This window comes from Fundulus heteroclitus, chromosome 5 (genome assembly GCF_011125445.2).
Source record: "Fundulus heteroclitus isolate FHET01 chromosome 5, MU-UCD_Fhet_4.1, whole genome shotgun sequence".
Lineage (NCBI taxonomy): Eukaryota > Metazoa > Chordata > Actinopteri > Cyprinodontiformes > Fundulidae > Fundulus > Fundulus heteroclitus.
The window spans coordinates 7,475,914-7,500,016 of record NC_046365.1 but is presented as its reverse complement, the minus strand read 5'-3'; the positions used below and the strand labels follow the sequence as shown (position 1 = coordinate 7,500,016).

Genomic DNA, 24,103 nt, shown 5'->3' with positions numbered 1-24,103 from the left:
GTGGGTTCTGTACGGGTACTTCCACAGTCCAAAGACATGGCTGTCTTAGGTTCATTGGTCTCTCTAAATTATCCTTAAATACGAGTATGTGCATGCCTGGTTGTTTGTCCTGTTTGTCTGTGGTACCCTGAGAACGTCCAAGGAAAAGGGGGTGTAAGGTATGAATGGAATGCAGTCCCATGGTCTTTTCCAGTTTGACTGTAAAAACGATTAACTAAATAAGAATAACCTGTTTTTCTCACTGAATTGCAAATCAACTCAAAAAGTTAGACGCATGCATAAAAAGATATTCACTGGCTTTTAATATAAATATTAATGGGAAGTTTTAAACTGTGTTGCAAAAAACATGAACACTAATGGGTCAAGGGATAGTCAGACAGCGGGATTTATAGGGATCAATATTGTATAAGAGAGCGATTTATTTCTCCTATTTTATCATGTCCCGCCATGGTAACTTAGAACTTAACTCAGGTAACTTCCTGAAACCAGACCCACTATACTGTTTTTGTATGGTGGGTCTGGTTTCAGGACGTTGGCTTTAAAGAGGGAGAGGTCAGTGGTTTTCAAATTAAAAGCATAACAGAACAAAAACAAACTTCCTATCAGACTAAGTGTGTGGCTAATCTAATGCGTGAGGACACTTTAGCCAAAGCGAAAGCATGTCAGCAGTCGCCTCGTCATGATAAGTGCTGTCCGAATAGTGCAGTCAGTAAGAAAGGAGGCAGGAAAAGGAGCCTGAATGCTTCCTCTCACAGCTCATTTAGCTTAGGAAACTCGCAACGTCCCTCACTGGCGCTAAGGAGCTATAAGGAATCCCACAATCCTTTGCGTGTCACAACGTATAAGCACATCCACCTCACGGAAATGAACGAAAATGTCCAGAGAGAAGAGAGCGCACACTTTGTAGTTCATTCTTGGAAGGCTGTAGACCTGGATTTGACTGGCATTGTTTCCTTCACGTAATGACGGCGGATTTAAAAGCTGTCTGACATCAGCACAGCAGTCTGAAGCTCCTAGAGTTCTTATGTTGAGTGGTCAAGGAATAGGAGCTAGGAGCTATAATTAGATGCTTTCAGGTGGGGCCTGTGCTTCACCTCAGTGAGAGCCATACTTTCCCGCTCCCTAACAGGTGTTCACAATAACAGCAGCGCGTTTACAGAACAAGTAAAGCTCCAAATCCGTGGCTTTGGTTTCGATACACACGACCACGACAGGGACACGGCACACTCTATTTCAAATCCAAGCAAAACGTGAAAATAAAAACAATTTCTTCTTGTTATATTACTGTTATCACTCCATAGACAGTGAGTAAAAAGAAATATTTGGCTGCTGAACGAAACAGCTGTATGCATTTCTCCTCACAAGCTCAAACATGCACTGTAGAGAGTGAAAATTGCTTAATAATGTATTCGTCCGTTGAATCACATGTCATACAGACCTAATCAAGGTTTTACATATGTGCCGAATCTCCTCTGTAGTTCTTCAGTTTTCCTTAGAATCAGTGAGTTTGACGTCACCGCAACACGTTTTCTATTGAATAAAAGTCAGAGGCTGAGTCAGCCTCAGCAACAATAATATTGTTGGTTTAGAACAAGAAAACTGCTGGTGAAGATTCTCAGTCATCCAGGTCATGCTCATTCCAAAAAAAGGTAAAAAACAAAGCAACTGGACTTGTTTTCCGTAGTTGAAGACGTTTCGCTTCCTCTCCAGGAAGCTTTCTCAATTCAAAAAGTCTGGAGTAATGTGGAGTAACAAGCTTGTTACCATGCGTCTGTGGAGAGGTTGTTTGGTTTCTCCAATATAAAGATCAGAACATTCCTCACTGCACTGAACTGCATACACCACTACGCTCATCTTAGGTTTGGGGGTTTTGTCCTTGGGATGCACCAGCGTCTGTCTGAGGGTCCTGTTTGCTTTGAAATGTACTGGGAGAAAATCCTCTTGAGTTTTTCAGAGACTCCAGCAACATATGGGATGACGATGTTTTTGCGTTTACTCTTCTCACCATTATGTACTGCAGCGGGTCTTTTGGATTTTCTTGCTGATTTGACAAAAGCCCAGTTAGGGTACCCACAGGTTTGGAGGGCATCTCTGATGTGTTTCTGTTCCTTGTGCTTCCCTTCTGTTTTAGTTGGGACATGCTCGGCCCGGTGTTGTAAGGTTCTGATGACACTGGAGCACAAACTTTCCGCTTACATGTTTGGGGCTTGTCTTGTTGACTCACCCATTACAAGTTCATTTCCTCCTCAGCATAAGGCAACAAGAGCTCTTTAACTATTTCAGAATTTTAATTAGAATCACCCGTGAAGTTGGCTCTCCAACTCAGGAAGTCGGCTTAATCTCCTCAGCTCGACATAGAATTCATGCTATGTGCTACTCGCGTAATCATCAGCTACACAATGTTGGTTTTGTTATACATCGGGAAGGCTGGGGTGCTCTGATAGCACTTATCTTTGGGGTTATGTTGTTCTAAGCTCCAGGTTCCTGCATTCAGTATAAAGGAGGACACCATGAAGATGACTCTCACTCCCCAGACAGCGAAAGAGGAACTGGTTGATGTGGCCTTCTCTACGACACAGCGGGTGATTTCAGTTCAATAGAGAAAGAAAATGAAGGAACAAAAGATAGTTTTTTGTTAAAGTTCTTTTACAAAAAACTATGTGTGTAGGTTGCGTCTGTTGCCTGTTAACTTTCCTGGATGTGAAAAATAAGGGAGAGGGAGCAGATGTTGAGATCCTGATAATGACACAGGAGATCAACCTGATCCTAAAGTCGTGCAAAAACAAGTCCTCAGAGTCTGCACACTGACATAGCAAAAACAGCTATTACAGCTGCTGCACATGGAAAAATACGTTGCTCAGCCTCATGGATTTATGTGAAATGCACTTGAAAAGAAACATGACCTTGGCACATTTTTGGGGCAATCTGGTAAGGTGAAAGATGCGTTTAAGGTCATAGTTGTAGCCAGGCCTGCTGACAGCTTTGCTAGGGCCCGGGACAACACAGTCTTTATTTTATTATTACAATTACATAATAATAACAATGTTATGTTCATAGTGTTTTTTTCCTAATCCACCTCTTATATCTTTCAATCCTTATGTAATTTTGTCTGTGTTGTGTGCACCTGCTTGTTGCTTTAATCCTATAATTTTACTCGTTGTGGGGTAAATAAAGGATTAGCTAATGTTATCTTATCTTAAATAGCACTTTTAATAGGATATATGTACTGGGTTCTTTCAAGGTCTTAATTACATTTTCTGTGGGGGCTCCAGTAACATATGATAGATAATATCTACTTTGAAAGTTAACATGAACTGCTGCTGAAGATGATCACTCTTATCTACCTGGATCTTCTCTGGAGGACTGAAATGCCTCAGTCAGTGACGTCAGTCTGTGGGTCTGGGTCTGTCGGGGCAATAAGAGAAGTTTTGTCTCCTCTCTCCGTTTCTGTCGCTCGACTTTTTCTTCCTCATGGTTTTTCACGTGCTTAGAAAAATTTGTTGTGTTTCCACTGAATTTAACCGGCTATTTACAAAACATACAGCTTGATTTCATTTACGGTATTAAAATAGGACCAAATGGCGCTACTTTCCCTCTTCATGTTTTTCCGCTAAGTCTGCGTGCTGATTGGCTGGCGCCGCTGAGCCATGTACCAGAGGGGAGGGGGGGCAGCAAAGTACCGTGACACAGACAGCGTGCGCTGACTGCAGCAGAAGCGGGGAGGTTGGTGAAGCTGCTGCAGTCAGTGCGCGCGCTGACTGACACTCTGACTGACTATTTTAATGGTCAGTCAGAGTGTCCACATTTACTCTGACCGCTCCTAGGGTCTCATTTATAAAGCTTGTGTATGCACAAAATGGAACCTGAAAAGTGCGTACGTCACTTTTCACGTGAATGTTGTGATCTATAACATACTTGACAGGAAAATGTGCGGTCCTCGCGGCAGCTCTGACCCAGACGTACGCTCATTTTGGAGACGGGGGAAATGGGCGATGCAGGTGAAGTGCTGCCACACTGCATGATGATTCCTCTGACGTTCGATTTCACTCCATCTCAGACTTTAATCATAAGCATTCAGAACAGTAGCGCTATTAGTGCTTACGCCTGTGACACCTAACCATACAAAAGGACCTTTAAAAAAATGACCATAAGCCATCTTAAATCTTAAATAAAAGTTAGCGCAACATTTTCTACCAACACATCCCTCTCCCTGATGATCACCAGGGTGACGTGTTCAACAGATTAACAGGTTATTGTGACAAGTTGTGACGCGATTACTTTAATTGCCAATACACTCGTAACGCATAACACTGCGCTGTAGATGCATTGACACTGCTGGAAGACCTTGGAGGTGAAAGAATTGGGAGGGAACGCGGTTTCAGGGATCAGATATTTCCTAGCCAATGATGCTGACTGGCTAAGATTCCGCTTTAGACTCCAAGCAGTGCGTTCCCCTATAACTTGCAGGGGAAAGTGGCTACCCCTCCCTTCCTGGTACAGAAAGGCTGCTCTCCAAGGGCCGCCCTCCCTCCACTGAATGTAGATCGAGCGCACAGCCTTAGTAGAAATTCTACACAAAGTACAGCTGTAATCCGACCTTTAAAACAGGTTTAATCTTTAGCGAGTTCTCTCAGTATGGGTAACATCTGTACTTTTACCTCTTATTTACCAAATGAATTAAAACCTCTCTGTGAGCATTTTTCAAGAGTTTGTTTGCTTTGCCTTCGAGATTCTCACTTCCTCATGATGAGATAAACAATCAGCTGACCAATTTCTAACATTCATGAGGTGCTCTGCATTGACCATTTATGGTTGATTCTGGGCGTGTGGAGGTCAGAACCTGAGGCGGGACCAGGTACGCAAACGGTCAGGTGCATCTGTGATCTATAGAGGAAACTTGTGGGCTGGTGTTTGTGTACATGGTTTTATAAATCTGAATTATTTATTGTGTGCGCTGTTCATACACTTTTAGTATGGGTCCTAAGCAAATGAGATTTCTGGACTGTGGACACCTGCCTGTGAACTGTGAATTATAGAGCTACAATCGAAATCATGATATGCTATGGGAGCTGCATGCCACAGGAGAGGAAGTTCATGTTACAAACATGCTGCTGGTTTCACAGGTTCTCGATCCAATGAGAAGGATTTACACAGCCGCCCACATTCTTATTACTATTTGCACACTTTAGCTTCTCAGGAAATGTTTGTTTGGACAGCCATGCAAATTGTCCAGTTCTGTAACTTGAAAAGCTACATTTAATTTTACTGTGTGCATGAGGGTATCAAACGACAGAGCGTTTCTGTGATACATCCATCCATCCATCCATCCATCCATTTGCCGACACGCTTATCCCTGTTGGGGTCGCGAGGGGTGCTGGTGCCTATCTCCAGCTGTCAATGGGCGTACCCTCATGCAGCTGTACAGTAATCTATACTGTCTGTAAAGGGATTGCTATCTGACTTTCTGACTGAAAAGTGAGTCTTATTAGGTGCTAAGGACTACTTGCATGCTTTAAGCTTCTCAGGAAGTGTTTTTGGCCAGTGCCAGTAACTGACTTCAGAAAAAAAAAAAAAGGTTTAGAAAGATTATTTCTTGTTGTGTCTACATGTTATGTGCAATCTGTCTTATCAAAAAGTTCATGATGGTAGCAATGACAGTGAAAACTCTTGACTCTTGATATCGGATGGTACTAAGTCCACTTAAAGAGATGGCCGTAAGTCATTCTGAGTCTGCAAGCAGGGCAGCGGGCTTATCTGTTGACTGCAACCAGGTAATACTGTACTGGGACTTTAGATGTGATCAGTGAACAGCAGATGCTCTCAGCTTCCTTGGTTCAAGACAGCTCAAAATCTAAGATAAAAACAGGAGGCAGAGGTCAAGTGTGGCAATCTGTCTCTGGAGCCCATTGTGCCAGCCCACACATAGGCCGTGTAAAAGATATTCCGGCAGGCACCAACATGAACACCTGGATCGGCTCTGGACTTTTATAGAAAAGAGTTCTGCCATATCCCAGTCACAATAGATGCACAAATTACTGAGAGGCTTATGCAACCAGACATTGAACCATTGAAAGAACCGGAGAACTCATTCTTGACTCCTATTATGGTGCAGCTGTTTGCAAATATCTTGAACTGAAAGAGGGGGACTTCAGAGTACAACTGCCCCCCGTTTTAAAGCAAGTTCTAGGTCACGGCTGCGGATGCTGTGCCGTGATTTCTAAAAACAAAAACAAAATTCCCTCTGAAGTCTGTGGCGTGTTTGATCATGCAGAGACTCTGGTGAGCTTGTTGATGGTGGTGCCCATATTTTCTGCAGCTCTACTGCGCTCTGCACACTCAACACATGGTTGCAATCAAACATGACTTAAAAGCGTTGCTGTGCGGCATATTCACCAAAAGAGGCTTGGCAGACATGAAAGTGCCCAGCAATATGTTCAGGTTAACAAAAGGAGGAGACATTTTTAAGGGTCCTTCACTGAGTCTGCTTCTAGATAGTAAATGTGTCTGGCTGCTCTTTAGGCAATTCCTATTATTACCATTTATGTCATTCAAAATGTGAGTTTCATTTGTATACATACTTATTTTTATCAATGTAAATGTGCTGTTTACACTTCTAAATTCACACACATTTAAATATAACCTATTTTTGCATAAGGCACAAGGTTTAGACGACTGATTGGTTTGTCCGGACAAATAACAGCTTCCTAACGTATGGCTGGAGTTGAGCAGGTCGGCCCATTGTTTCGTTATCTTCATTGGTGTTTATCAATGGTTTCAAATAATTCTACAAAGGCTTTGTGGTGCAAACTGTTGGCCCACGGGCTATTATGGAAGCAGCTACTGGAGCGCTAGGTAATACACAGAATATAGCGCATTGAGTTGAAATCATTTACTGACAGTAAATCCACTCCGCACCCCTAAGAGGAGACATGGCCTTTGAAGGCATTTGTTCTTCTTGAAGCCCTTCCCTCTTAAATGCTCTCTTATGGTTATAAGGCAGTAGTCAGTGTCAATAAGGGTCTTTATTTCTCCTGAGGATCTGCTTGACCACCCAGACTTCACAGTGACGGCTCTTCGCGACAGGCCTTCCTCGCGCTGCCCAGAAATCCTTTGACATTCATGGATAGAGCGCTTTTTTCCCTTTAACCTCCAAAGGCCTGAGAACTTCAATGCAATGACTGGGTCCTAGATCGCCTCAACGCTGTTGTGAATACCCTGAGCGACTGTTTCGGTGTGGTTCTTGTGGCCCATCTGTCAAAAGGAGAACTGGAAAAAGGCTGAGGAACACGCACCTAATATGGATCTACCAGAGGTCTGGTTGTCATCAAGCAAGAGTTCATCTGAGTCCATCCCAGAGGCAGTGGCTGTCTGATATCCTGACATCCAAAAAATAAGGTTGTTGTGAAAATTACTTGTGAAAAGTGATGGGGTTCAGCGTTTGCATTTTTTGTACTTTTTGCATTTTTATCACCTTTGTATGTTTTAGCCTTATAGCCTTGTTACTGTTATTTTAAATGAGCATGCTGACATCTTATAGGCACATAAGAGTTGTTTGGGAAAAATATCTTTAATATCTCAGTCAGACTTTATTTAGTCCAAATAAAGGCTTTTAGATATCTAAAAAAAAAAAAAGGCCGAAAAGGATCAGTTTTTCTTCAAACATATATGTTTGATCAGCTGTCAACCTCATTTATAGATCTTTCAGGAGACAGAAAAATATGTTTCAACCGAAACTGTTCATTTTCAGGCATCAAAAAGCCAAAGTTTAGACTAAAATGATCTTAAGATCATCATAAGAGGGTGAAAATCAGAGGACAGTGTGACTGTCTGACAGAAAACCCAGAAGAGTTCATGCAGAGATGAGCTTTTCAAGGATAATGGTCTTAAATTCACACACATTTAGGTCCTATATAAGGTTTCCTTATATAGGACATTTTTGACCAATCTGTATAATATGATTGAACTTGATTTTGTAAAGTGCCTTGAGATGACATGTTTCATGATTTGGCGCTATATAAATAAAATTGAATTGAATCAGCTAAAGACCTTCCTGTTTGAGTTTAAACGTACTTTTTAATAAACTACCTCTTACGTTTTTGTTTGCTTGTTTCTTGTTCCCGTTTCATCTTTTTCCATTTTCAAGCCCTATTTACGTGGTTATGGTCCCTCTGCACAAATGCAACCCTGCGATGTTGGCCTCAGTCTTAAGGCTCAGCTGTGTTATGACTCTCGTTTGCGTCTCACCCAGCTCTTAGTTTTATTGTGAAGCTTTCCCAGAAGCCCAACGAATGGTAAACTATAAAAATATAAAGTAATTTGTATGCTGATATAAATGATTTAAGGGCAAATGTCAAAAGTGTAAAAAAAGAAAAGAAAAAAAGCTACAATGTTCCTTATTGTCCTGTAGAGGTCAAACATGTACAAGATGACAGTATTCATTTTATTAATATATAAACTAGATTTAAAAGTTTTTACTTTTTCTTTTGTGATATCATTCATATCATTAATATATAATTTATTCATGTTTCTGAAATCAAATCAACAAAATGTCTTAAGGAGGAGCTCAGTTTTTAAAAGAAAAACATCCAGTTTTATATGAAATTCTTGTTCTTTCAATGATCACAATTTCCTAATTAGTTAGAAAGTGTGATCACAGCTAGAGATAATGAAAACGGTTCATGCGTGGGGTTTAACCGTTTTATTTAGCTGACCATTTCCATGAAACAGCAAGTAACGAAGGAAGAGAAACCAAAACAAGAGCCTTCTGATGGCAGGATAAGGCAAGATGCCAGATTATGTCCCAAAGGAAAAATGTGGAAAATCCTAAAACATCTCTCGAAGAAAAAAAAAAGACAGCTCAGACAGTCGAAACAGAGCTTAGAAATTCTTTTGTCAGAGTCACATGTAAAAGCAAAAGAGAAAGGTTTTCCCAGCAGAACAATGAGCCTGGAAATTCCCCCACATTATACAAAAATACAAAAAAGAACCAAATAAAAAAAAAAACATTAACACAAACCATCAGAACAGAACAAATACAAATAATGTCATCAATAGAGAACAAATCGGTATTTACAGTTTATTCACACACACACACACACACACACACAAACAACACATTTCAACAGTTAATATCAAATCATACAAAGCAGCAATGGATAGAGGCTCATGGCATTATGTACAAAATGGGATGAAGTCATGAAAACAGATTAGAAAATGATTCCAAGTTGTTTAATTAGTTGCGTTTTGAAGTTAAGTAAAAAAAATTTAAGAACCTGTCTGTTCCTGATTTTCAAGTTAATCATTACAGTCTAACTTTAGACCTTAGTTATTAACTCGTACAGGTGAACAGAAACTTGCCCGAGGGCAGCAGGCAGGACGAGTCCTGTGAGCTTTTCTTGGCAAATGCTCTACATCTACAAAAACAAAAGCATCTGTTACAATAAATCACCAACAGCACTGCCGCATCTTTACAGAAAGGACACCAAAGAATGAAACCAAACCAGTGATTGAGAAAATGCATTGAACTGATTGACGGTTACATAAGTCTGATCTCACTTTACACACGAGCAGAAAGACAAAAGCGCTTTAAGCTTTAGGAGAGGACGGGTTTTTCCGACGAGGGCAATCATGTGATTCGTTTTCAGCAGACAAAAACAGGATATGAGATCTGGATTTAAAGCGCTACGCCACACAAACGAAAGCTGAGCATTCACCGTCACAAACTTCCAAACAATAGCTGATGCAATAAAGTTCTGACAAACACATCAGTCATTTTCAAACTATTAGCACACATGGGTTTTAATGACCCGAAAAGTCTGTTGGCCCAGTTTTATAGTACATGTGAAGCAGCAGCTTTAGACGCAATGAGTTTTTACAAAAGCAATCTAATTTCTCTTTGGTTTACAGTCAGCAGTCCCGGTTTTTGCACAATGTGCGGCTCATCTTCCTGAATGAAGAATTACTTCCCCAACGAGAAAGTTTTGTTAGACACTGCTACTTGGAGGGTTTTTAGACAAAAAACTTGTTTCAGAGTTTTTTTGTTTCATCTTTACGGGGGAACATGGTCTGAATGACCAAGACAAAATTTAAAGACACCTGAGCTATACAACACACAAAGAACCAAACAGAAATCGTCGTCTATGCTGATGGCTCCAGAGGGCACTTCCTCAAACCAACCCCATATGATTTCATTGTGTTCCCTCTAACTCTTACATAATATTACAAATTAGAGCAAGAAAAAAAAGCTGCCAAAGGCTGAATTTAAGGCATACTCCAAAATGATATCATCTGTCTCCTCGTCTTTCCTCCAACAGCCACCACGTCTGTAGTTGGACCCAGAGTTCTCTTGCTTCACTTATCATTCAGGGTCCTAGACGTGCCGTTTCAGATATCAGCCTCGATATCAAGCCCTCTTCCTTTAAGCTACTTCTCCACTCTACGTAGGAATAGTGAAGCCCACCTCGTTTTCTCTTGACTTAATTAACAATGTTTAAACATGTCTTTAACAATGTTTCTGGTGACTTCAGATTAGTTGTAATCCTAAATGGTGAATGACAGTAGTACATGGTATCCCTGAATATGCACAGTTGGAAGTTGAAGAAAAGGTATACGACTGTAGATCTTAGTGAGAAAGGAAGGGCTTGTCTTGAAAATTGGCACTAAATGAGTAAATGTGCCCCGTTGGGTCTCCTGCAACGAGAGAGAAGGAGCCTTCAGAAATTTGCTATGGGCGTAGAAATGAACCGTATTGTCGGTTGCAAATTAAAAAGGTTGAGTATTACCTTAGGCTATGTTGTCTCTGGTCTCGACGCTGTATGCAGGAGGTGGTTCTGTAGACAGGAGTATTTTTGTGAGCCAGTGTGTAAACGATATAAGCACTCAGTACATTCAGTAGGTGCCCTTCATTTTGGCACGCTTACCGTATGGATACGGGGCTGTAGGGGTAATGTCGTCACGTGTCCCTAAAAGAGATTTTGACATGATGTAAGAATTTATGGCGAATGAAGTAGATGTGAACCCACCACCGTATTAAGTTCATGGCATGCAAGCTCAGACAGATCCCCAGCACCTGAAGCCCAACAACAAAGACAAATCCCTAAGGGAATACTGCCACACATTTCTGGACTTCCTCTGAAAAATGGAAAGGAATTTTCCATCAAGTTTGTCGTAAAGCTCGCTTAAAGACTACAGTATGAATAAATAAATTGAAAACACGGCTATGCCACGCCAGCAGGTGGTGGTAACACCAAGATGAACTACATTAAATTTCAAAAGAAGAAGATCCTGAGCATCTATGGAGTCAGCTTCATATCATTTCCTTCTACTATAAACGGCTGCCCCTCTTTTTTGGGGGAAAGTAGAGACTATGGTTTGAAATGAAACTGGGGTGCCTGGTGCAACAAAAGCTCAACATCTTTAAAAACAGATCTGTTTTTGTATGTTCTAGGTGCTCAAATTTCATGCCAGGCAAGGCGAAAGATACTGATTTGCAAAATTATGCAGAAAAACTTTACAGGGAAGGGGCATGGACCTCAGCGTTTGTCATTGTAATGTGGCAAATAAGCAGAATGAAAGACATCATAATATCGTTCAACTTGTCTGCCGTCCCATCCAAGCACCTAAAAACTCTCCAAACATATTTCTTTGCTACTTATTTTATGCTTTTATCGTACCAAACACCCCAGATGTTGCACTAACTCTCATTCAAACCACAGGGAGCGACCTTTTCCCCAAAAGGAGTCGCAGTTCCATTCTGAGGACGTTTCACACAGGAAGATCCTCGGTCACCTTCTCCTGTGACGTAATTAACCGCCAAAGTCAAACGTGAAAACAGCTGCTTTGTTTTTGTTTTTTTTTTAAATCATAAAACTGTGTTAGCGTAAAGTGTAGAAGTCTTGGCCGCTAGCGTCAGCTGAGCTTTCTGCTGCAGGTAAGATATTAACTGTTACACCCTTCAACAGAACCTTACCTCAGAAGTCCTGAACTACAGTATTGCTCTAAGTAAAGGGGAAACACTGGGTTTAGTCCAACGTTAGCAGAGATTCCTGGTCGTTGATGAACAAGTGATTAAACTGAAGTTCACAAGTTCCAACAGGTCTGGGTTGCGGTTAAAAAGTTTGACGTCATCTTAACTGACTAACCTCCCTCACTGCTATTTTTCCACTTACTGCACATTTTATCTGAAGAAACACTGAATGGTTCCAGAGCAGGCCAATTTAAAGAGCTGATAGAAATGTTAGCAGAAAGAACATTTAGTTTCCCTTTAAACTACTGTATGCCATTATATTCGTAAAAAGAATAGTAAGAGCTTTAACAGTTTGTCCAAAAATGGACATACCCATAAGAGGAAGAGTTGAGGGCCTCCGCTCTTCTGTCAGACATTTGAAGAAAAAAAAAAAAGGTAGAACATGACAGAGTGTACATACTCACAGCAAATATGGACCAGTTTACTAACTTTAGAAGAGCTTTCACCACACAAACTATTTTTACTGCAGTTTTTGAAGTGGTGAAAAGTCCCCAGTCCATAAGATGCTTCCTAGCGTCTGACAATTGAAGGGACATTCCAGGCCTGAATGATCACTTTTCGCGTGTTAAGCAAGTTGTTCCTGCAATCAGTCTTTCCTCATAGCTCTTTTATCGTTTGCAGGAAGGAAGTGATGAAATCTCAACTCTCTGAGCAGGTCAGCTCAACAGCTAATAATTAGGCACAGTTGTATCAGACCCAATAACATGTAGCCTGTTAACATGTGATCAAGCTAATATTTGCCCATTTGAGCAGTCAGACTCCGGTTTTATACATTAAAAAATATATCAAAAATCAAACAAAAGTTTTCAGAGGGGACCTATTGACTAGCCTTATAAGCTGTTATAGATGTTCAATGAAACCGACTTGGAAAAAACTCGACTGAATTGCTACAGTTGTAAACCGACATTCTGAGCTTTGCTACGTAGATCTGTTGAAGCAACACTTGTGGGAGCGTTGATGCAACTCAGCTGCAACTTTAAGCAGTCGTGGAAATCAAATAGAGGAAACCGTGTAAAAAAAAAAAAAGCGGACATCTGTTAGACGTTCAGCTATAAAGAGTTTCTTCTTGTACATAAACTAAAGCGTAAAAACTAAGAACTAAATACTGAGCCTTAATTATGATTAATCGAGGTAGCTACTGGTGTATAAAGCTTTTAAACATTTTAAACATTTTTAAACCTCTGAAATTTTGACAGCTCAAAGGGATAACAGAGAAAGTGTCCCAGTCACTTCACTCCCACTCACAAGTGGAGTGAAGGCTGGTTGATAAACCGAACGGTAAAAACAAACAATATTCTACACTACTTTAGTATTTTCAAAATGTTTATTCTGGTCTGTATGGGAAAAATCAGAAACAAAGGAATATAGATATAATTAATGGTCAACAATATTTTTTTCTACAGAAATAGGTAAATTGTGTTTTTCTGTTATAAATAAAAGCACTTGGGACTGTGTATTGTATTGTTGTTTGCAATTTATGGTTATTATCATACAATGAAAATGTCATACCATGCCATGCATAATAATAATAATAATAATATCAAATGCATGTTTGAAATGAGCCACAAAGGCATGCTTCATTTTTCACCTGTGCAAAATTAGGCAGAACTTCTAAAGACCACAATTGTTTTTTCTTCTGCTTTTTATTTTTTTATTTTTTTATTTTGTGGCATCAGTGCTCTTAATTCACAACAGTCAGACAGCAAACAGGGGGGAAGACATTTAGCACAGGACCCCACCAGTCAGGAATAGAATCCCAGACTAAAATAGCCTCCATTTATGGGGCCCCGATTCAACCACCCTGCCACACACTGCCCCTAAAACAGCACTGTGAAATATTCTGCTGAGGTTCTCAGGCTTTATATTTATTACAAGACATTTAAAAATATTACATGTGACCAAAAATCCATACAAAAACATATACTCACGTTGTTGAGATCGTTTTTTACAGATTATCACTGCCAGCAGCAGACCCACAATCAGGGACCCGATGACCACTACTGGAGCAATTATTGTCGATGTTGCTGGATTTGCTTTAGAAGCGCCTGAAACAGAGATGAAGGACAGGTAACTTACTGATGCGTTGGTGTTTCCGACAGTAGGACAACGGTAATCGAAACTGCACGGCAGCGTTGACAACTTGGATTACAGCTCAGATAGCTGGCGAACAGGTCCACTGAAAGGGGTTTCCATGAGGAAGAGATGTTGCTTTTCTATGAAGTGCTACCTCCTCGCCCCATCTGGCAGGTGCCGACTAGCATGTTTAAAGTTTGGACTGGCAGATACGACGGATGACAGACATGTGCCAGCTTGTCTATTTACTTACTTGTGTCTGAACAGACCTGTAACGTTAAGGACAGAAAGAAACCGTCTTGCAGCTACGTAGTTGTTGTTGTTTTTTGAAGTCCTCGTCTTGCAGTTGAACATTTACAGACATTTCGTCCTTTCGTGGCCCACAGCTCCTTCACACACATATTTTCTGTTGGCAGGTACAGCCTCAGCTAAACCTCCCACGAGGCAAAGAAAATCATGGGGAGCTGGCCCTGGGTTAAGTAATCTTTAACCAGCGTGTTTATGTAACAGTTTTCCCTGAAACTTTAGCTACAGGATTAAGTTCCTGCAGAGCATGTGTCTTTTTTTTATCCGTTTTGGCTGTCAGGGCTGAAAAATGTTGTGCACTCGCAAACACATACCTGTGTGTTCTGTTGGTATTGAAATGGAGCCCTCTTTGCCACCGCTGGCATTGTAGACCACACAAGTGTACTCGGGGAAGATGGATCCTTTCAGCAAATGCAGCTCACTGGAGAGCATAAACAGACCGTTCTCGTCCTTGGTTACTGTTAGCTTTGCACTTTTGGTCCAGTCCGTTTTGTAGTTATCAAACCAGCGCAGTTGGCCTTCTGGGTAACCACCACTGGCGTTACAAACCAGAGTCTGGTCCACGTTTGACCTGCCCTTCTCAAGTGTTTTATCAGCAGTCGGGTAATTGTATCTGGCTGTAAAAGCAACATAGAAAACAAGCATGATCACAGTGCTAAATATTCCCTGATAAACCACTCAAATGGCATCGATAAGACCTGAAAAACATTTGTTTACAATCACTTTGAACAAGTAAACCAAACTCTTAATTTTTAAGATAATATTTGATGGTGCAAAAGAAATTAAGACAGAGGGCAGCTCACAGGACCTTACGCTTAGGAGTGCCAGTAAATTAAATAGCAGTCCCTCAAATAGCACTCAGATATACAAGTATGAAAACATTGGAATATTGTTAAAAAGTATTTTTTTTTTTGTTCCCCATTTTAGAAAGTGAAAGTTATTATATAGATTCACACAGACAGATTTTTAAGCCTTAATGTAATGTAATTTTGCTGATTCTGGCTTATACTTCATGAAAACCCAATGTTCAGTGTCTCAAATTTGAATATTATATAAAAGCTATAAAAATTTCAGGCTCCTGAAAACTATATGCATTTCTATGCCCTCAATACTTGGTTGGGTCTCCATTTTTTTTTTCTAATTACTGCATCAATGTGGCGTGGCATTGAGGCAGTCAGCCTGTGGTTCTGCTGAGGTGATCAGGAAGCCTGGGTCACTTCAGGTCATCTGCATTGTTGGATCTGGTGTCTCTGAGGTTCAGCTAGTTTGCAGAGATAGATATATATATATATATATATATATATATATATATATATATATATATATATATATATATATATATATATATATATATATATATATATATATATATATATATATATATATATATATATATATATGTTTCACTTTCTGAAATGAGTAACAAAAAATGTTGAACACCTTTATCCACTTCTCATAAGCAGTCAGGTTCACCTGTAACTTTGAGTCTGGTTGTGGCAGAGCTGGAACCACTGTCTGTTGTCACCTCACATGAATACTCTCCCTCGTCCTCCACTTTAGTATTACTGATGAGCAGAGAGACGTTTCTGTTGTTAAAGTTGGTGTCAGCAAATGTGTAGCCTTCTTGCAGTATTTTTAATTCTCCTGGGTCATTTCTTGCATCATAAACGACAACAGGAGGTACGATTCCTTTGATTCCTTTGGTTCCTTTCCTCCAGACAACCAGGGTGATTTTTAAATCTGGTATGTTTTGTGTGGTGTCGACGACACACGTCAGCATAGACTGATGGCCAAACTGAGCCACGTTTGAACGATCACATACCACTTTAACAAAAGCTGTAGACAGAAAGAAACAGCAGAAATGAAACCAAAGGCGAAACACATGTGAAGCTTTTCAAATAGAAACCCATGTTTTACAAAGGAACCTTCTTTTAAACTTACAGTCTGCTGCTGAACAGAGAGGGATGAACAGGAGCACAAAGAGGCTTATACGGGAGGCCATGTCTTTTTACCTGAAATAAAAAGATCAAATCAATTCAGTTTATATTCGAAGACAAATAACGTACACATATGACGCAAATGTGCGAAGGTTGAAATAAAGGTGGCAGTCAGCCACGTGTTGACCTCCCCCCATGAACACCAAGATAAGATTAGAAGTGAAATAAACTTGCGAGCGTGCGTCATAAAAAGGGGGAAGCCGTCGGAGGAGTCGGTTCATGTCTACTGACTCAGGACTGAGCTCAGGAGAGGTACATGTTCAAAACGGCAAACCTTTCCCGTCATACCATTCCCAGGAGTTTTGCTGTACTTTTACTGAAACGGCAGAAAAAGTGACGGAATGACCAGAGTTTTCTTTAGAAATAGAGCTCAGCCCCTCCCCAACCTGTTGCTGTCCACAACTCCACTATTACTTTTAATACAACAAAAAAACATTTGGCTGTTCAAAAATATGTCTTGTCACAACAAAAACAAAACCCTGAGTAGATGACCTAACTACTGAACCAGCCAAATATCAGCTTGTTACCCTTCTGTGTTAGGCATTAGGCGTTCATAGAGGTATACCAAGCTTTGACAAAGTCTCATAGTTGCTTAAAACTTCGCACGACTCTGCTCCTCTAACATTCATTAACTAAAATGTTAAAGAAGGTATAGAGGGTTTTTTTGGAGAACAACAAATCTTCAGGCAGAAAGCACGAGTATAAAAATATGTCTTTAGTATCTTAGATAAGATTACAGTGTTTTCCACGACATGACAGACTTAACTAAAACCCTAAACTCAGAATATGTACACAGGAAAACCACGATCTGTGCAGCAGACACATTTCATGAAATCGGTCAATTTTAAAGACATTACTCTGAACACCAACACCTCAAAAAAGCTTATTTTTTCTCCAAAATGTAAATAGTGGCTAGACTTTAGCCCCTGCCAACAATCCTTTTTGAGACTTTCCAAAGGTATGACCGATCATAAAAACTCTATCTCAGATCTGTACTTTGTCACCGAGTTCTGACTTTGAATAAAAGCAGCTACAGATGATGGAAATTTCCCACTACGAAACAAAGACAAACAAGTTGTTAAGATTTGCTGTCTGATTTCTCCAAAGGAATTCACTTTAACTGTAGCGAGGCTCAAACAATGGAAACTTCAAAACCGATGCTATTTATTCTATTTTCCCCCATCTACTGTAAAGAGTTACTGGAGCAATGTAAGGAAAGGGAGAGCTGTTTCTTTAACTAGGCAGGATGTCTTTTGTGAGCAGGATTCAGGACAGATTCTACCCTTTCAAGCAAAGTCAGGCCGTGTGCCAAATGCCTCATTCTCTCATCCAGTTATTTGATTTCACCGGGGTCATTTGTCTCAAACATCCCTTTATCACGCATACCAAGGAATCCACTTGATACCCATCGACCGCACATCTTTTTGTTCACGGGAGACAGAAAACAACCCGAGGCAGTGGACCATCATAAGATGGAGGGGGGGAAATAAGAGTATGTAACTTACTGTGAAGATGTGCCTAGCTTTTATCGTTGTTTACACGGGAATAAAATCATTAAATCATCTGACGGGTTTATATGACCGTGCACTTTTGGTCACTGTATTTCAATATTCCTGAAACTGTAAACAGAAAATGTGACTTTGTCAGCTGAAGTGTTTACCGAACTGCTTGCCGGGTGGTTTCTCTACACGAGTTCCACACAGCTAAATAAACCTGATAAAAACAAGTATAAAAAGGATAGGACAGGATGCAAGGTTGTGCTAAGAGATGATAAGGAGTCATTATCTTACATGCTGTTAAAATAAAAACCCTGTCTTTATTCAGCTTAAACCCAGATTAGCTGGAGTGTAAATTAATGGCGAATCTAAGAGGGGCTGAGACAAAAAGGGAACTTCTAGCATCTCACACTCCAGATTTAGAAATATCTGCGTAGTTTAAGCAAACGATAATTTATGAGCTTTTAAATCGTTGAGCCATTTGATGACAACTAGTGCAGTCAGGATAGGAAGGAAGTAGGAAAAGGAGTCTGCATGCTTCCTCTCATAGCTCCTTTAGCATAGCAATCTTGCAACGTCCCTTACTGGCACTAAGGCACTATAAGGAATCCCACAATCCTTTGCGTGACGTGACGTATCAGCACAGCCCACCTCACAGAAATTATGAAAATGTACGTGGAGGGCAGAGAGTGAACACTTTGTAGGTCATTTTCAGGCGGCTGTAGAGCCGGATCTGACTAGAATCACCCATGTGCGATTGCGTCATGTAAGGATGTCGGAGTTTGAGGCTGTCCGAAATTGGCACAGCAGTCCGAAGCGCCTTTCCTCCCAATGATAGTGTTCTTACTGTTGACCCAGTGAAAGGTCATGGAACAGGAGCTAGGAGCTGTTATTAAGGGTATTCGAATGCCGCCCATGATTGTTTACACAGGAAAGGAAGTAGCAAGCGGTGCGACACTATTAAGCTTCCTGTGTGCAACATGTGCTAAGCAGAGAAATGTTCGGCATTTGTGGTTGGAGCAAATGTCTCGTGTACAGCTGTGACGATATCAACTCTAAAATTAATACTACTTCATGGTTTTGATTTCCATATCAAACAGTTACTGTGTGTCAGGGTGCAGTTTTACCTGCTGCACCCTGAGCAGTTTCCAGCACCTTCAGCCCAGCTCTCACTCCACTCTGCCTAATCATTCTCACCCGTCAGCCTCTAATCATCCAGGACTGTTTCCACCTGTCAACTCCTCTACAAATACTCAACTCAGTCAGCCCTTCCCCGCTGGATTGTCTGCTTACTTCTACCCATGGGCTTCTTCCTTGCCTGGCCTCACATCACCCTGCCTGTGCGCCTTTCTTCTGCCAAGCCACAGTTCCCCGCATCTGCCAGCTCCAGCCGTCTTCACCACCCCTCTGCTACAGCTTGGTATGGACTTTGGTTCTCATCCACTATTCAACTCTTTCAATAAAAACACTTAAACGTGGCTCTGTGTGTGGCTGAATTCGGGTTCAAACCCCACAAATCCTGACACCGTGACCAGAAATATTTACGTATTTGACCTGGAAAATCGCAGGTGGCGTGCCACCAAGCTTAAATATTTATAAGCTTCTCTGTTAAAAAAAAGTTTCATAACATAGTTGGCATTAAAAGCAATCATATTTTTGAAACTGGCCTTGTTTTAATAAGGTAAAAGTCCTCTTTGTCTCAGCTTCTGGGACAACTAATCTGGCTTTACACTGAATGAAGACACCAAGAGATTTATCTACCGCAGGTAAGATAATAACTTCTTATAAACATTAACCTATCCTCACATCATAAACCCTGAACGATCTGTTTCAATGTAAAACAAAAAAAACAGTCCATTTGCTCCTGAAACCAGGTCAAATGTGACCTCGCTCTCTTCTTCCTCCAAGAAACATCCTCTTTCAGTTCATAATTCACCAGAACAGTCAAAGAATGTTTATTTTTACAGTTAAACAGAGTTTTCTCTTAAAAAAAAAAAAAAAAAAAAAAGAAAAAAAAATTCCAGAACCGGGTGAACTGTGCAGCGTTCCTCTTCTCTAACTTTCTGTGAAATCCACACAGTGGGCTGGTCCCCTACAGCCTCCCTGGTCAGTTTAGAACTCTGACAGCAGATTCAGACGGTAAATATAGCCGTCTAACCCATCCAGCTCTCCTGTAACCTGTCTGACCGGCTTATCATCGGCAGGTCTGTTTGTCTGATAAGATGCATCAACAGTCATTCTGAAAGTGAAAGTTCTCTTGTATTTTTTTTCTTTCCATTATCCAGAGCTTGTTGACTCTGCGTGCGTAAAGGTGAAAAGCTGGATTTGACCTCCATAGCTTATTTTTCTGCATGCAAAGTAAGATTTGAACACGTCAACCCCAGGTAACTGACTTCAATCCTCAGAAAAGAGCATGGCAACATAGAAAACCAGTCAGTAACCCGACTTTAAGTCCTTTTGTCTTGAAGGCTGGAAAGTGATCTCACGGTCACACGGGTAACGGCTACATTCCAGAAACATGAGCCAAGCCACAGCATTCAGCTGTTAAAGGGGACCATTAAAACAAGCAGCCAGATGCGCTTGAGCTTAAAAAGGTGAAAAACATCACATCTAGTATTTTTTTTTTTTTAAAGGTCACTGTCCTAACAAGACAGATGGGGCAGAGACGGTGTTTCCTCTCTGCAAGCGACCGTAATGGTGGGACTGGAGCGGACATTCTTAGACGACTACCAACACCAGCTACGGCCCTCCAATCTGACCGGCAAGTCCAGAGTTTAAGAACGAGCCTTCTCTTTTACTACAGAGACACATTCAGTGAGGAAATAAAAAAACAAACGGACACCGCAGCTGTGTGATGGGGATGCCAAGTTTTGGAGCTTACGCTTGTGTAGAGGAGAGACATCTGCAAGATCCACATTGTCTGTTGGGATTAAAGAAACCGTTCCACACATCCGCTTTGACAGTGGTTCGTTCCCATCATGGAGTTTGGAAAAACAAATGCTCGGCACAGACCGACTGCAGCACTAAGAATTTAATTAATGTGCATGCTTTGCACCGTGGGAGGCTTTCGTTTCGTTTCCTTCTTTCACTAGCAGCGGTTTTCCTTTGTTTACTCAACCGGGGCTCCATTCAACACAATAAACTAAAATACAGATATGGATCAATACAAAAGTAGAAACAAAAGGTCATGGATCCAAACCAAATCTCTCATTAAGGAATGTTTTTTTCTTCCATTAAAAAAAGCTTACATTAAGACACGCATCCCATACTATATGAAGATAAAGGACAGATGCATGCTAATATGCAATTTATGCAATACATCCGCAATAAATTGCATATATAAAACATTATCAACATGAGACATTGATAAAATAATTCAGGGTAGTTGTTTTTCTTAAACATACCTTCTAAAAAACTGTTCAAAATTCACCATCCTGCTACACCTGCATAATATTTTTAGGCAACGTGGTCCGTGGTCCACTTGTGGGGACGTAAATCTACTTTCGATTGCATGTCAGGTTTGATAATTGTGCACATTAGCGCCAAACGAGTTCCAATATGTCCTCGGCAGCTTCGATCCTACATTTTTAATTAATACACACCACATGAACATCACTTCTGACAGCTCTTCTCAGTGCAAACCTCTGCAGTTTTATTTTTTGTAGATTTTGCATCGTGCCCCCCTGAAGCAAGAGATTTAATCAGTAACTAGAATGTTTACCAGAAACGTTAAAACACATTTTCACCCCTGCAGTAACTCTACTCCATTCTTCTTACTCAGTTATGATGATTGTGTTTTCTCCATGTTAAACGTCCAATAATTTAACTTCATCTAATTGGTCTATTACTGCATCTCTAACAGGACATTTTAGTGACAGGCTTTTCCTTCAGCTGATATCTTGGCGCCATCACTATGCATTTAGCTTTGTTGAATTAAAAGTGAGTTGGTTTGTTTTACTTACCCCGTTCCAGCCTGCGCTTCCGGATTTAAAACATTTGAAAGTTCCTCACAACAAGAAACTCCAGTATTTTAAATTAGGAACCGCAGGCATGTGATCGAGTCTTACCTAATATCGCTGATATGTGTCGTGCACTATCTTTAAAAGGAGACAAGGGTAACATTTTTACCCTATTTTTTGTCGTTTTTTTTCCCCTTTTCTTTTTTTAACGTTAATTATAGGAAAAAAATGCAGCCAAACGTCATACGGGAATAAATTTCAAATTAAAAACTTTTTTGGCATGAATTATGACCAACTAACTCGTGACCATTCTTATATATATAAAAAATACCTTGGTGGAACCTGCAGGTTGACCTATATTCTTACTGCACGTCGGCTCTAGAAATGTGAGCATTTCATTTATTTGTTCTTTTTAACTTTTACTAAAATGCCAAAGCCCGGTGTTTACCGTAAAACAACAGGTGTGTGTGTGTGCGCAGGTGAGCCGCATTCATGCAGGTTATTTATTTGCCCTTCCGTATTTCAGCACGAGATGATACTCTGACTAGAACGACGTCCACCTGGACGACCCGAAACAACCCCAAACCATTTCGTGGCCCCTGGCTTTGCATGTGACATTTGAATGAATTTGAATCGGAGACAAACAGATCTATTATCATGCGGGACGCGGCAGACTTCGTGTCGCTTCGCGTCTAAAGAAAAAGCGAAACAAGTTTTAAACCGTGGCTGTGCTACGTAACCGATAATTAAGCGAAGGTTAAAAACTTGAAGGGCTCAGGTGAAACACCTCTAGCCCCCCTCACCCGGGCACTGACGGCCCCAGCTGTGCGGCCCGCAAAGGACAGTCTACATGCCGCAAGGCTGCGTCACTCCCGCAGAATCAAGGTCCGACTTACCGTACAAGCTCCTCTTCGCCACCAGCGAGACATCCAGGCTCTGGATCTCGACAGTCTGTCCCGTCGACACTCGATGCCTGTTGGTTAGTCTTAATTTCACTTTCGGTATGAGTGTACAGGAGGCGTGCTGCTATTACTTCGCCCAATAAGCTGCCGCGGATACATGCTCCTTCACCCGAGCGGTGTCACATTTTACATGCCATGTACCTGACATACAATCACAGCTGTTGGTGAAGATTCTCAGTCATCCAGGTCACGAACGATCAATCCGAGAAAAAAAAGGTTAAGACAATTAAAACAACCGGACTTCTATTCTGCAGCTGATGACGCTGAAACGTCTTGCACAGCAGAAAAGTGACTGCTGTGAACAGGGGCGTCACCAGAGGGTGGCCCAGAGAGGGCAGGGGGTATGGCCGCCATTCTGAATTTACTTGATAAGCAATACAGTTGATCCATAAAGCACATTTCAAGACATAAATATCATAGTGTTTTGCAATCAGCATTAAAAACAGATGTGTTAAACTTAAAAAAAATACTTAATAAATAAATCTAACTTTCAAAGAGAGCTCCAGTGTTGGAGGCACTGAAGGAATGGCTTTGATTCCTTTTGTTTTCAGTTTAGTGTTAGGGGACTGTCATCAGCCCCCGATCACAGAGGGATCTATGGATGCAACAGTTCTCTGATATAAAACCCTGTGCCTTCCTATGAGCTGGAACCTTGAAACGCTCTATAACACACCAGGAGCCGGCGTAGTAGTCACATCTGAGACATTGGAGGATTTTGACAGTGTTCCCAACAGGCCTGTAGACAGTCTAGGGGGTTTTGGTAAGATGTGTAATCATTTCCAGGTCAGGATAAGACATGACAGAGCCACGTTTGGCAATGTTTCTAAAGTGATGAAAGCAGGATCGAAGCAGAGACTTGACAATCATGCAAAGGTGTTTCACTTTTTTAGCTTGTGATTAAATTGAGTCTATAAGCACTTTAGAAAAACATCATTTGGGTGAAAAATGAACAACCAAAAATCGTCTTCTTCACCAAGCTCGTTATGTTTTATGAATAAAATGGGAGAGATGACGGGAAAGATATTTATTTGCAGCTTTGTGTTGATTTTTTTTTTTTTTTTTGCCCTTCATTAAGCCCCACTTTAAAAGGTAATTTATTAATAATCAAAGTGTACTATAAACCATTAAGTCTCACACGAGTCATACCTCTCACAGCTTTAATGAAATTATTTTATTTTCCCACAATGGGGAGATGGCAAGAGGATGGCAAAAGCACAGACAGGGTTTATAGTAGTGGAAAACAGGCTAATCTAATCCAGTTAGTTTTAAAGCAGCAGAGGATGAG

The 24,103-nt window shown here is 40.8% G+C and overlaps 1 protein-coding gene across 2 annotated transcripts; it reads right to left on the bottom strand.

Moving 5' to 3' along the window:
• Positions 1–8,683: 8,683 nt before the first annotated feature.
• On the bottom strand, positions 8,684–23,064 carry zgc:174863 (uncharacterized protein LOC100136852 homolog). 2 transcript variants are annotated; one of them, XM_012873166.3, is made up of 9 exons: positions 22,753–23,064; positions 16,346–16,416; positions 15,878–16,240; positions 14,719–15,021; positions 13,954–14,070; positions 12,338–12,370; positions 10,920–10,961; positions 10,782–10,829; positions 8,684–10,689 (listed from the first exon to the last, which is right to left on the bottom strand). In XM_012873166.3, exons 2-8 carry the CDS (start codon positions 16,404–16,406, stop codon positions 10,783–10,785), a joined length of 966 nt encoding a protein of 321 aa, XP_012728620.2. In that variant the 5' UTR covers positions 16,407–16,416; positions 22,753–23,064; the 3' UTR covers positions 8,684–10,689; position 10,782. The 2 variants fall into 2 exon arrangements, with proteins under 2 accessions (XP_012728620.2, XP_012728621.2); XM_012873167.3 differs by lacking the exon at positions 12,338–12,370 and having other exon boundaries at positions 22,753–23,060.
• Positions 23,065–24,103: the final 1,039 nt, after the last annotated feature.